At 50.9% G+C, this 10,861-nt stretch overlaps 1 protein-coding gene and 1 long non-coding RNA gene across 2 annotated transcripts in view; one reads left to right on the top strand and one right to left on the bottom strand.

Moving 5' to 3' along the window:
* The window catches only part of LOC118499165, a 24,032-nt gene extending 18,254 nt beyond the window's left edge, over positions 1 to 5,778 (top strand). The window contains exon 3 of the long non-coding RNA XR_004901688.1: positions 5,768 to 5,778. This is a non-coding gene — a long non-coding RNA (uncharacterized LOC118499165). The remainder of the gene's footprint in view (positions 1 to 5,767) is intronic.
* Positions 1 to 10,322, bottom strand: part of LGI2 (leucine rich repeat LGI family member 2) — a 27,273-nt gene extending 16,951 nt beyond the window's left edge. The window contains exons 1-4 of the mRNA XM_028507009.2: positions 9,871 to 10,322; positions 7,838 to 7,909; positions 6,093 to 6,164; positions 4,057 to 4,128 (exon numbers count right to left, since the gene is read on the bottom strand). Of these exons, the coding sequence (XP_028362810.1) occupies positions 4,057 to 4,128; positions 6,093 to 6,164; positions 7,838 to 7,909; positions 9,871 to 10,073 (419 nt within the window). The 5' untranslated portion in view covers positions 10,074 to 10,322. The remainder of the gene's footprint in view (positions 1 to 4,056; positions 4,129 to 6,092; positions 6,165 to 7,837; positions 7,910 to 9,870) is intronic.
* Between the last annotated feature and the right edge of the window lie 539 nt (positions 10,323 to 10,861).

A 10,861-nucleotide genomic window follows, 5' to 3' on the forward strand; every position in this document is an offset into this window, starting at 1 on the left:
ATTACTCTCTTGTAGCACCAGAATGACCCGCCGCAGAAAGAGGAATTAAAGAAACGAGTATTCCTCCTTAGACTCAGCCGGAGCCGACAGCTCTGAGCCCACTTCAGACCGACCCTTGGGGCTTCGAGATACTAACAGCATACGGGGAGACCCCTTCCTTTCTAGAGAACCACCACTGGATTAGAATACCACTTCATGTATTGTTAAACCTTTCTTTCCTAAATGACTTATCCGTGCCTTTTTAAAGATGTTGGGAAATAGACTAAATATGTAATCAGATTGAATATACTCTAGACAGATTTCCGAAATTAAAGAACATGTTTGTTTTGATTTCTTTTTTCCTGATTGATGGTGGCTTTACCTGAAAAGCACAAATTTCTTTCTAGCTCATGAAAGGTTAACTATTTAGCTAAATGTGCTGTTGCTTGAAATGTATCGCACTGAAGTGACAAGACCATACGGATTGGTCAAGGCCAAAGAAGCAGACCGTTTAGCCACCGTTCCAAGTGCTCCATTTAGATTTCAGAAAGCTGAATTATTTATGCGGGCCAGCCAGCCCACTCACACTCAGCGCCTAATGTCTTACTCCCCACTTCATTTTCCCTACCAATTCACGGCCCTTACTTCATTTCTAAAACTCCTTGACAGCAACCTGTCCCTTGGGCTGCAGAGAGAGGCCTGCTAGAAAACAGACGCCCTAGATCTTAGTTACAGATTGGCGCTGCTCCCCCAGCGCTCTGAAACTGGATCTCTGTTTCTTTACATATGCATGGGACCCTGTAGGTGTGGGGAAAGTTCACAGAAGATTAAAATCAGATGCGTAAACAAGCAAGTTCCAGACAATGACTTTTTGAATCACAGGAGTGAACTTGAAAGAGCTGATGTGCTCTCTCTGCTTAGAAGTTTACCACATGGGGAGCTGTGGGGAGCACCATGGAAGGCTCAGCTCATTCTTAAACGATGTATTCAATGTTTTAAATACAACCTACATCTCCAGCCTGGGGGAGGCCACTTTAAAGCCACCTCACATGCCAAGAAGTAGAGTCCCTATGGAAAATCCAGCTCAGGAAGGAACATACTGGTCAACCAGCAAATCGGAAACAAGTCCTGCTGGCTTAGCCCGGAGCTAGAGGCTGGGTGCAGGGCAGAGCTAATGGAAGATCCTGACCAGCCCTCCCCTCGGGGGGCTTGCAGTGGTGATGGCAAGGTAAAACTATGTCCGTGAAACAGCACAACCAGTATGGCCTGCGTCTACAGGGAAGTGTGTGGGTGTGTGGAGCCAACAGAGAGGGCCACGGGAGCCATCCAAATGGCTCCATGGCAGAGACAGAACTTCATCTGGTCTTTGAAGGAAAAGCAGATGGATTCCAGGAGACTGCAGATGAAAGGAACAGCCTCCAGGGCAAGAGAAAGGGTGGAAGGAAAAGCCCAGGAATGAGATGAGCTGGGTCCGCATGGGGACCCCTGAGAGCCCAGTGCTCTGAGGCCTTTAGGGATATGAGGCTGCAGAGCTGGGGACAGGGGGCCCTGTTGGCTTGGCTGTCAGACGGCAACACATGCTAGGACAGGTGTATTACTGCACCTGATGTGCTCTGGACCCAAGCCGAGGATTCCTTTGTTCCCTCTGCATTTCACACAGAGGAGGAGGCGCCTCTTACACGTATGTTCATCTGATATACACAGATATGGTGGTGTGTGCAGATGCACAGGCATGCACACACAAAGCAGTTATGTACACACGTAGAGAAGTCCACGTACCCATGGGAACATATGTGCAAAGCTATGCAAATATACATGCATGATACCCGCATGTTCTCACTGGTTTTCAGACCAGGGGCTGTAGCCAATTGGTCGAATAAAAGTTGACATCTGGGCTAACTCAGTCATGTGAGCTTTGCTTTAGGTTCACAATCTGCCCAGAGTCTTTGCTTAAAACAAAGCCCCTCATTCCTGACTTCTGGGAACTGGGTTTACCCGGCCACAGCTGTTCCTCTCCAGACACCCACAGCTGTCTTCTTAGCAGGCCCTGTCTGGCCACCCAAACTGCCAAGGCTACTCAGCAGTCATGGAGAAAATTGAGACTTCTTAATGAGTGCAGGAAGGGAACGCTGTTGTTGATGATGAGGAAGATGATAAAAAAGCCAACCATAACTTGGGCATATACCTGGGTGATGGTCTAAATGCAGGACCCCACTTTGCATGGCAACCATCTGGGGTCAGTATGATCACCCCCATATTCAGGAGGAGGAATCAGGCTCAAGAGGCTGAGTAACAGTAATAGATGACGGCACTGAGATTTGAACCCAAGCCTGTGTGATTCCAAGCCCATTGTCTCAGCCTTGACAGGACTGTGCAGATTCAGCATCTAGGTCGAATGTGGGGGGTGGGGGGAGGAATCAAGGCTTCCACAGGAAGAAAAGAAAGCCTGGCACAGCCAACAAGAGTCGGACGTGCTCCGGGATCGACTGTGCTGATCCAGAGGTTTAAACCTCCCACTTCTGCCGCCTCATCGCCTTCCTCTGTGAGCCTGAACTCAGGCAGAGCTGCTGCCCTGCAGGATTCCAGAGCTGAGTGCTCCCGGGGCCTGGGGACAGACACCTTTGCCTACGTCAGGGTTTAAGATAAGCAATTACCTCTTGAGAGGCTGTATCAGTCAGGTGACACCGGCTGAGGGCATTGCCACCCCTGGCCAACACCCCATTCAAAGCGCCCCCCGCCGTTTTCTCCCGTGTCTTTTTCCCACACACAAGCTGATCTGACTCAAACACAAAACATCTATCACAAAAACGAGACCTGGTCCTGGCTAATAAATGGCTCCTACAAGACAATGACCGTTTTTACATTTTCATAAACCACAGTCCCTATTTTTTCCACTTTTCTACATTTGCTAAGTAAGTGTATTCACTTGCTTTATTCTGATATGCCAATTCAAATCAATCTGTTTAAACTTTTTTTCTCCAGGAAGCTATTTAAAAACCCAGAGAGCTTAGCTTAAGCCACCGATTAATCCAACATAAAAGGAAAAGCTATTTGCATTCAAATGAGAGGAACCACAAAATGTCTCTATTCCACTTTGTCCTATGTCTGACCCTGCATCCGACATTCTTCTAGGAGTCATGAAAGCCTCAGTTCCTAAATCTGTAAAATGGGGACTCCCAGGTTATTGTAGAAGACAGACAGAAAGAGGCTCACACAGCACCCAGCCCTGTGCTGGCCACAGAGCAAGTGTACATTGCGTGTCAGTTTCCTTCCCACCTCCTCCATCACTCACACAGGCACTCCCAGCTCAGAGGGCTCCCTACTGGACACGCAGGCATGTGGTCCACGACAATGATCCACAGTGATGGAAAAGATGATAAAGAAAGTGTGTCTTTCTGAACTAGAGAACAGTCTGACAGTGTTCAGAGGAAAGAGGAGAGGGAATTTCAGGGGAATTTCAGGGGAAAAGGGGAAGGGTTTACAGGAAGAAGTATAAAGGGCACAGGGATAGAAACTAGGGGTGGGTGGAAATGGGAGGGAGGAGGGGAGGGCTGGGTGGGTGGGTTGGGATGAGAGTAAAAGAAAATTGTACTGCAACAACAATTAAAATAAAAAATATTTTTAAAAAAAATTTTTTAAGATTTTATTTATTTATTTTTAGGGAGGGAAGGGAAGGAGAGAGAGAGAGAGAGAGAGAGAGAGAAACATCAATGTGTGGTTGCTGGGGGTTATGGCCTGCAACCCAGGACTATACCCTGACTGGGAATCGAACCTGGGACACTTTGGTTCCCAGCCCACGCTCAATCCACTGAGCTACGCCAGCCAGGGCTAAATATATTTTTTTAAAAAAGAAAGAAAGTGTGTCTTTATTATCTTGGGATGGTGACTGATCAGCAATATAGAAACCTCCAGGGTAACCTGGAAATTAGTTTCACTCAGAGGGTATTCACACTATGGAAAAAAGTAAACAAACACACACACACACACACACACACACACACACAAATAGAGAGTCACCGGGAAGTGAGTCTGACTTTCCACCCTAAAGGACTTGACAGCACTTTTCATAGGACTTACAGGTGAGTCAGGTCGCGGAGGCCACGGAAGGCATTTCTTGAAATGGTTTCTATTTTGTTCCCTTCGATGAACCTAAGGAGAACAGCAGTATAATTAAACTGAATTTTCTTAGCTTACTCTCTCTAAAAAAATGACATTGGTATGCTTTTGGAATAAAACCTAAAAACGTTCGTGAATTTGACAGTTCAACTCTGAAGAGCAGGTCAGCCGCCCCAGGCTCCAAGTGGGAGCAGGTCAGACGCCCCAGGCTCCAAGTGGGAGCAGGTGTGTGCTCGAACACACGTGTGCACTCCCCACGCTCCCCAGACGCAGCATGGTGGTCTTCGCATTCAGAGCTGGCAATGTGGGCAAAACCATCTCGGGGACAAAGAGAAGAAAGCACTCTACAAAGGCAAGAAATGTTCGCATCTCTGCAAGCCTGGCATGCTCCCATAGGTCACCCCTTCTTACATTTCACAGCCTGGCTATTAATACTTGTGTTAATATCACTCTCCCTTGGGGGAGCCCATTGTTTCATATCTCCTTATGGAAGTTTTTGCTGAGGGAGAATTCCATTAAGCTTGGCTTCTGGCAAACTTTGAGTTCATCGCATCCTACGCAGTCTGATCTCTGAACAGACCAGTGACAAGGCAGGGTCCTCTTGGGACCTGGAAGGTGCTGGGAAGTAGGAAGTGTAATGACACTGAGTGTGGGCCGAGCTTCTCTCTCTGCACTGAAACATCTTAGGGCTGGAGCACAGGACCCTGCAACATAATTCAGGCCATGCTTTAAAGTCTCGGTGAGAGATGCAAGCACTGTGACTGTGCCCCAGCACCACAGAGACCTACAGTTTACTTGAAGGCATCTCACTTCCTCAAATGGAAGAGGGTCTTTGATGAATGAGATGGTCCAAGGGACAGGCTTTGCCACGCGATGCCACTGGTTAGTGGAATAGCTCTTGGTTCTTGGACTGAGAACGTTCTGATGCCTGGCTGTAGAAGTCAGGGGTCTATTCAGCGACAGACTCCAGTATAAACGAAGCTACCCTCCTGCTCGATCACCTCAACAGCAAGCCGAACCGCTCACAAGAGAAAACCGGCAGCTTCACAGGCACGCCCTCCATCGCCTGTTCACGTGATTTGGCAGAACCTAGCTGGGCTTAGCGCTCCAGTCCCACCTGCCTGTCCGTGTGAAGTACACTATCCTGTGTCATGAGAGTGCACCTAGTAGGTGCACTCTGGAGAAGGAACTCCAGAAACATCCTTCTAGGAGGTAAAATCAGCAGGGAGCTTTCTTAGACCCAGGATGTGTTCAGAATGCAAACATCTACAATACCTGTCTACCTCAGATAAGAAAGCGGAGACAAGGCGTTAAAAATCCCTCTGAATGCTAAGTAAGGAAATCCCATCTGATAGCAGGATTAATATTATTACAAAGTTACAAAAGACCAGGATGAAAGAACCTAAGGGGGGGAAGACATGAAAGAGGGAAAGACAGAAACCAGAGGGAGGGCAGAGCTCACTGCTGGGGAGAAACTGCACATCTGAGGAGAGAAAAGGAACCTTTTTGGAAAGGAGGAGAAAGGAAATTAGACTCTCGTCAGCAGCTCACAGGAGATACCGCAAACGGGACATAGGCCAACTGAATGAAAAACATGAAGTTGCATTCCCATCGAGGGAGACTTATTTCGAAATAAGTAACCCCCAGAATCCTCCGGCTTTATTTCTGGCAGATCAGCAAATCCATGCCCAGTTATGAGAGGTAAAAATATCCAACGCAATTTCCAATTGTGCTTACTACATGACAAATTAAATGTCAGCAGAGAATGGATGTCTTTCCTTCTTTGTTTCCTTTCCCCTCTTTGTCCCCAGCCTCCTCCCGTCCCGGCATGTTTATACACAAGTAAACTACAAAAGGTCAGTGCTGAAAAGAGAATGGGGTTTTCTCCGTGTTCTCCACCCCTAAGTTCTCGAAGAGATTCTGTTCGGCCTGGAAAGCAATAGAGCAATTCCACTGAAATACCAAATCTCAGCGAAGGGACAAAGCACAACACTTACAGGTATTCGAGATGAAAAAGTCCAGCAAAAGCATCATCCCGGATGACTGTAAATGAGTTAGAATTCAGCAATCTGAAAATAAAGGACAGGTTTCAATGCAGAGACGTAAAACTGGAGTCCCACAGTGAAGCCATTTCTGTTTCTTTTCCTGTGTTCTGATCAGTGGGCAACTATGGGCTCTCCCCTAGCTAAGACTGGCCCATCAGATGCACAACCCAACTCACAGATGCGGACAGAAAATGGCAAGCGGGTTCCCTTTGTCCAATTTTCTGCTCGCCCCCATTATTCTACCTTCTCTTGCCCGTGGGTCTCAGTAAACATTCCAACCCCAGCATACAACCGAACAGCCAGGGAGTGCCCTGTGGTGCACAAGCAATCACAGAATTAGAGACCTAAAAGGAGCTAATCCAACTCCATTTTTAGAGAAATGTGAGCCCAGAGAAGTTGTCACTTCACAAAAGTCACACAGCTGAGACCAAAATAAAAAAAATTATAAACCTTTTTACTATATTATACATTCCCATGAGGGGAAAAAAAGTTTAGGAAAACTTCAGAAGACTCTTTATCACCAAATATTATTTTATGAGTCACTACCTAAGTAAACTTGGTAAAAGTTCATACGGTCTCTGTAGTTACCACTTAAGTCTACTTGGTAAAATACCTAACACAGAATTTCTATCATATGGAAAGTGTGTTTTATTAGAACTAGAATTTCCAGGAAATTTCAGAATTTAATGTATATTGCTTAATTTTGATCTCATCTCAAACTTAAGAAACCAGTACAAATACAGAGAGGAGGCTGTGTACTCATGACTTTGCCTGTCACCAATTCGCTTTTGAAAGCTGCTTTCTGGACATTTCTTTTCCTTAGCAAACATCAACTGACCCGGGCAGCAGGGCGTAGCCTAGGCACTGGCCACGGGCAGCCGGGGTGCAGTGCAGCTACACGTGTGGGTCAGAATCCTGGCTGTGACTTTGAGCAACTTACTGAACTTCTCTGAGCCTCAATTTTCTCATCGGTCAAATGGGGAAATAAACATATCCTTCTTGTGGGGATAACAAAATGATTCAATAAAATTTTGCATATAAATATATCTCATGCTTCCCAATAGTTCATGTATTCAGTCAACTAGAAATAACTGCCATTTCCAGGGTAACATTAAGAGTTTAAACTGTAGGTGTTCTCTTGAAGTAAAGGAAACAGTTAATTTAGGTGAGTGTTCCGGTCAAAATTCAATGTAGGCCCTGGATGGTGTGGCTCAGTATATTAAGCACCAGCCTGAGAACTAAAAGGTGGCTTGTTCAATTCCAAGTCGGGGCATGTGCCTGGGTTGTAGGCCAGGTCCCCAGCTGGAGGTGTGTGAGATGTTTCTCTCTCACATCCATGTTTCTCTCCCTCTCTTTCTCCCTCCTTTCCCTCTCTCTGGAACTAAATAAATAAAATCTTTTAAAAAAAAAAAATTGACATAACCACGGCCCCAGTTGCTAGAAGTGGGGGGGGGGGACCTGCAATAAAGTCTTTGAGGAAAGCACGTGCCGGAAGGAAGACGGGACACTGAACCAAGCGCCTTGGGACTCGGCTTGATGGGAACACCACAGGCCAGGCTACCACTAAGATCCAGCCATGCTTTTACTCAGGGGCCTTGAGTGTTTCAGGAAGAACTGACATCAAAGACGCCGAGATCACTCCTCCCAGAACTGCACCTCCGGGACCCCCGTTTTCAGGGAGAACCTCCCATACTCACAGCAGCTGCAGGGAAGGCAGATGGGAAAACATGCGGTCCTTGATCTCCAAGAACGTTCCATTCACCAGACTCCTGCAAGCACAAGAAGAACACAACGAGGCCTGGGCTGTTTGAGGAGTGCTGGGCAGGATGGGCAATCAGCCTTATCCTCCACCTGCACTCCCAACGCCTCCACCAGGGAATGAGTCTTACAACAGTCGGCCAGGGGATCCTTGGGGTAGGAACAAGAGGGAGTTGAGTTCCTGTGGCAGTGGACTGGATCAATATGAAACTGGTCTGAATAACAGAAACCTTTACCACCCATCCAGCTCCTTCCGTAGACGTTATCTCAGCCAGTTTGAATCAATTCCCCCTGCTTCATTTTACTTAACTACAGGAGGCCCAGGCTGCAAATGGATAATTATTTCACCTCTGCCCATGATTCTGTTTGTGCAGACACATTGTTAATGTTGGCCAAGAAACTCCGGGGTAGGATTAAGCATTCCCCTTGGGAGCCTATCTCTGAAAGACACTCAGAGCACTTCTGATTAAATGCACCGTGAAAGCCTTGGGGAAAAACTCAGAGACACCTGAACTGGAATGTGCAGTGGGAGGCAATGCCATCTGCCAGACTTGACGGTCCATGTGGGGGCAAGAGGCTTGGCTCTGCTATTGCTCCCGGTTCCCCATCCTTTCTGGCCACAGCAGGACCTCGGCACCTTATTCACAATGACTTCAGTGAGCACGCAGATTAATGAAGCAGCTGCTGGTCTAAAGGATTTAACAAGGGGAATTCTAATTTCTGGGATCCTCCGTGTCACCAGATTTAGCAACATCAGGAACCAAAAAGGCCCTCTTTCCCTGCCAGCCAGACTCCGAACTTTTTAGAAATGCAAACAGGATGCCCGTCACTCCTGAGTCCGGGCCTCTGTGCCTTGCCAAGGGGTTGGAGGCAGGACAGGGTAGTTCCGAGAGGAGGTGTCCTGAGCAGAGCAGCTTCACCTGGGGATTCCCCGCCTCTGCACCTCACAGAGGGCATCCCCCAGCACCGAGGCCTGGAACAAGGGAGTCATTTCCCCGGGAAACATTTCCGGGCAGTGAAGATAGAGCCCAGTAGCCCCCTTTCACAGCCATTATGAGAGCTGGTCACGTGGCTTGAGTGGCTGTGTGCGGGCAGGTTGAAAGCATCTCTTAGCAGGTGGATAAATGATGTGGAGCCTTTTCCCATCAGTTCCTCTGGCACTGGAAAAGCAGCCAATACAGTACATGGTGCAGAGACAGGGCGAGAAGCCCTTGTGGACTCAGGGCAAGAAGTCAGGCCCACTTCCAGCACCTGACCACTAGGCTGGGTGCCCTACATGCCCCAACGCTCTGCCAAGCCCTCTGTGTTCTCTTCCAGGTCACATGGGGAGGCACCCCCCACCACCACCAACCCACCTCCAGAGGCTGTATGACTTTACCCAAGGTTCTTCCCAGCCTGACCTGTAGGGAGGTCGGGACGAGGCCACGGTGTAAACCACAGCCCCAGACCGGAGGTGGGACAGTGGGGCTTCACCTCTTCCCGGGCACACTCCCTCCAGCATGCTCACCGCACAGACATGCCCATACACAACCCCCGCAACGTACACACATCCTCTCAAACTTTAACGCACCCCAGATTCACCTGGGGACGCCAAATGCAGACTCCAAGGCTCCGCTCCAGAGCCCCCGCTTCATTCAGCGCGGACCCCAGCATCTGCCTTGGCACAAGGCAGGCAGGTGGGTCCTGCCAGGTAGGTGGGTCTGATGCGGGTGGCCCGAGGGCCACACTTGGAGAAACACTGCCACAGGGACTTGTCCGGGTTCCCAGACTCTGCGTCTTGGTTCCCTCCATCCACCCCAGGGCCCGAGACTCCACCCACGTCCCGCAGCGCTCTTCCACCCAAACATAAAGAAACCGGCTGGGGAGTGGGGTCGGGTCGCGGCGTCCCAAGGCCAGAAGCAACTCGCTGGCGACGGCGGGCACGGGGTGGGGTGGGGCGGGGCGGGGGGCTGGAGAGGTCCCACTCACTCACAGGGAGCTGATGTCGCCCGGCACGACCCTGGGCACCCAGGAAGAGCCCACGCAGATGATGGACTCCTTGGTACAGCTGCAAGTGGCGGGGCAGCGCGCCAACCGCCTCACCTGCGCGCTCGGCGGGACCCAGCACGCGGCGCTCAGCAGCAGCAGCAGCAGCAGCCGCCCCGGCACCCCGTTGCCGCCCCTCCGCAGCGCCATGCCGGGTCCCCGCACCCCGCCCCAGTGCCGACCCCTGCCGCCGCGCCGCGCGCCTGGACCGGGCGCCGCTGCAGACACGGGCGCCGCTCGCTGCTCCGCCGCCGCCGCTGCTGGCGAGGACGAGGGCGCAGCGGGTGTGGGAGGCCGAGCTGCAGCCGAGCAGCATGCTGGCCGCCGCCCCCACTCGGCGCCCCCCCACCCGAGCCCGGGCTGCTGGGCGGCCGCCGCTGTGCCCGCCGCACTCGCGCCCGCCTGACATCAGCGCTCTCGCCCGCAGCCCGCTCTGGCCAATGAAGAATGCGGGGCGGACGCCCGCCCCGCCCCCGCCGTGCCCCGGGGCCGCCACCCCCTCCGGACCCTCCCGGACCCTCCCCGGCAGCTGCGGGAAGAGGAAAAAGTTGGGTGACCTTGGGGGACGGCCGGCCTCGGACGGAGACCCCTCTGGGGGCCCGCTGAGCGGCGGGGCATCAGATGCCCGCAGTCCCTCTGGCGGGCTCCCTGTGCCCGACCAAAACAGGAGGTGGGGGGTAGGGGTAAAAGTAGGGCCGAGGGAACTGGCCTGATGACTGGGAAGGGACATTTTCGTCCTGGGTGCTTTGAAGAGTGCAGAACGTTGAGCAGCCTTTACTAATTTTTTGAAAAAGAAATGAAACGAATGCTGCCGTAGAGTGGGGCGGGGCGGGGCGGGGGGGGGGGGGGCTTTGCTCGTGTTCTGCGGTGGGGCTGTGGGGTCTGGGTCCGCGTTCCCCCGGCGCCCTGGGTCTGCTGAAGCCCGCCACCTTTCCCTG

The sequence above is a fragment of the Phyllostomus discolor genome, chromosome 1, assembly GCF_004126475.2.
Source record: "Phyllostomus discolor isolate MPI-MPIP mPhyDis1 chromosome 1, mPhyDis1.pri.v3, whole genome shotgun sequence".
NCBI classification, from domain to species: domain Eukaryota; kingdom Metazoa; phylum Chordata; class Mammalia; order Chiroptera; family Phyllostomidae; genus Phyllostomus; species Phyllostomus discolor.